The following is a 2,961-nucleotide window of genomic DNA, read 5'->3' as shown; positions in this document are numbered from 1 at the left end:
ATGGCATCTTCATCAAGATCTTGTTCTTCATCCGAGAACAGGAACACGATAACCCTAACGAGCTCAGATGGATTGACCTTCGAAATCGAAGAAAACGTGGCAGTGCAAATGAAAACAATCCGTAGGTATTTAAAAGATCTGCCTGTCAACCAAAGAAAGTTTCGGGTGCCGACAGTCACCGGACATGTACTAGCGAAAGTTATCGTCTACTGCAAAAAGCATGCGGAAAACCCTAATTATATTCAAGAACTCAAGATTTTGGATAAAAAATCTGTAAACGAAAATGATCAGTATGCACTTTATAATTTAGCAAATGCTGCAAAAGATTTGATAGTTAAGTCATTGATGGATTTGACTTACGATACTGTGTTTGCCTGCTTGGAATCCAACAAGAGTAGGAAGAGAATTATGAGGTTCATTTCTAATTGTTTTTCTTGGTTTTAGCATAATAAGATAAGATTCATAATTTATGAGTTAATGCCAAGATAATTATGTTTAAGAATACATAATATTTCTTTCATATACTTGTATGTTTACAAAATTAATTCAATCTCTTCCTATAAATGAATTATTTATTGGACTTTGACATGATGTTGTGTTGTGTGATTTATGGTAATATGTTGATGAAAATTGAAAGGTAGCTAGGTGATTCTTGATCAACAATGTTGGGAGAAAATACATATTGATAAAGAAAAAGAGTATTGGATGAATCAATAATTGGTAAGTCAATAACGAAATCAATGTTGTACGATTTACTAATGTGCATGATTATTTTATCAATTTAATTCTAGTTGCTATGATTAAGTGCATGAATATGTAAACCTTAGAAATACCAAATACTAATGATCATTTTTCTTTTTCATGTCATTAATGTATTCGAAACCTTCCTCATTGATCGTATGAAGATTGAGCCTTACAGCCTACTAGTTCCCTTTTTATTTGATAAGTAATGGCAATTGATAATTTATTCATCTCTACATTCTTCACATGAGTATTCAAGTTGGAAGCAACATGACAAATACAAAAGTGATGGTATGCATCTTGGGGGTGGGTCCGAGGGTCCGCCATTAACATCATTCGTAGAAGCTATGATACCTTAATGGTGATTACATATAACACATCCCTCTTCTAGTGACCCGATGTCGAATTCATCCTATAAACTATGACCAACTATTTACATTTTATTTTTCAACAAGAGCAAATACATCTTGAGAACCATCTTGGCTCATTAAACCGAAAATAAAATCTAATATGTACTTGCGAAAAGAAATTAATATCCAACAAAACATAAAATTTATGACAATACTAAAATGCATTGGAATGTTTAATTCACAGATTCCTGTAGTCTTCCTGTCTCTCTTCTTAGACCCAACTACAAATAACCTGCTAGTTGTCGAATGACAACAATATTGCACATTCCAACGGACTTAATAATCAACACACATCAAAATTTTATATTTACACATTGTAGCAAATCCACCGTAACTTGGGTATTACAAAGGTTTGTTTCACAATCTTACAACTTTAAAACATAGATTCAGGATTTTATTTTTATTTTTAAAAAAAAAAAAAAAACTAATATCAGCAAAAATAATTCTTTACGTTATATTACAATTTATAAAATATTGATCAAACCATTAAGGAAAATCTAACAACAAAAATGTAAAAGCTATTTTAATGTAGATTTATATCGTCTTTTATTAGAAAAAAAAAGGAAAAAAAAAAAAGCAAAGGAAACGGACCAATTACATTTTTCTCATTTCGCATACCAAAAAGAAATGAAAGGAAAATAAATGGATGAAAATTAAATGAGAAATTTCTTACACATTTTAAACAAAATAAATATTTCTTTTAATTTTAAAAAGATTAAAAATTCAAATGACAAACAGGCAAATCATTTCTATCCTCCCTTTTCCTCCATCCTCTTATATTCTTTTACTTCTAAAAACATTATTCAAGCACAACGTTAAGGAAAGACATACATATATATATATATATATATATAGAAAGAGAGACTTAAAAGAAAAGAATATTAATCGGTTAAAATAAAACTTAGATTTTTTGCTGGTATCAATGTCAGTCCCTTGGCCAAGTTCTATATCTGTCATTGATCTTGAACAGCAAACTCCCATTGATCTTGAACAACTAACTGATCTCAAACTTTATTTAAAATGTTTTCTGTTCGCACAAAAACAATGCAAGACTTGAAATTAATTAACGTAAAGTTTGCACTTTGCACTTTTTTATGGTAATGTTTTTGTGGTTCCTAAAGCTTAATGAATAGCTTCTTATGGCTTGGCAGCTTGCATATAATAATAGCTGCATTATTGAATAGTACAAGACAAATGATTATACTGGACATTTTTAATAATTTAGTCAATGATTAAGGCATATATGGTTGACTTTTCCAATAGTATAATAATTTAGTGTTTAATAATAATTGTTATCATGAATATTAAATAAAAAATGTAAGCTCGATCAATCTGGTTTTGCCCACGATCTTCTAGTGCATTTGATCGCAATCATAACTTAAAAACAAAAATTAGGGATTTGAAAGCAATCAAGATTATGCACACAATTGAGATCAATGTGAGTTTGATCGGAAGTTGGTGAACGCTTTTTTATTAGATTGTAGCCGTTTTTAATTGAGCAACACCTATGTTGAATCTGCACACGTTAAGCAATATTAGATTTGGCGGGTATTTTTTAACGGTCTTTTAGGAGAAAATGATTCGAGTTTTTATCATGCGATATGAACATTTGTGATTTTTATGCTACAACTTAAGGGGTTTTGTTAATAAAGATGTATAGTCTAGAACTTGTTGCTAAATCTTATGTTTTCAAAAAAATATATATTTAGTCTTATATCACTACAAAACACAAAGAATTAGTAATAGCATATGGCGTCCCCTTTAAGATGCTAAAATGTCCCGCGTTGACCTTTTGTTGTGTCGCTAAATG

At 30.1% G+C, this 2,961-nt stretch overlaps 1 protein-coding gene across 1 annotated transcript; it reads left to right on the top strand.

Moving 5' to 3' along the window:
- Positions 1 to 1,345, top strand: LOC130823239 (SKP1-like protein 7). Its single transcript, XM_057687866.1, has 2 exons — positions 1 to 413; positions 1,336 to 1,345. The coding sequence occupies exons 1-2, from the start codon at positions 1 to 3 to the stop codon at positions 1,343 to 1,345; spliced, it is 423 nt and encodes a 140-aa protein (XP_057543849.1).
- Positions 1,346 to 2,961: the final 1,616 nt, after the last annotated feature.

This window comes from Amaranthus tricolor, chromosome 9, assembly GCF_026212465.1.
Source record: "Amaranthus tricolor cultivar Red isolate AtriRed21 chromosome 9, ASM2621246v1, whole genome shotgun sequence".
In the NCBI taxonomy this organism is placed as follows: Eukaryota; Viridiplantae; Streptophyta; class Magnoliopsida; order Caryophyllales; family Amaranthaceae; genus Amaranthus; species Amaranthus tricolor.
Note: the sequence above shows the minus strand (reverse complement) of the source record. Positions and strands in the feature narration are given on the sequence as shown.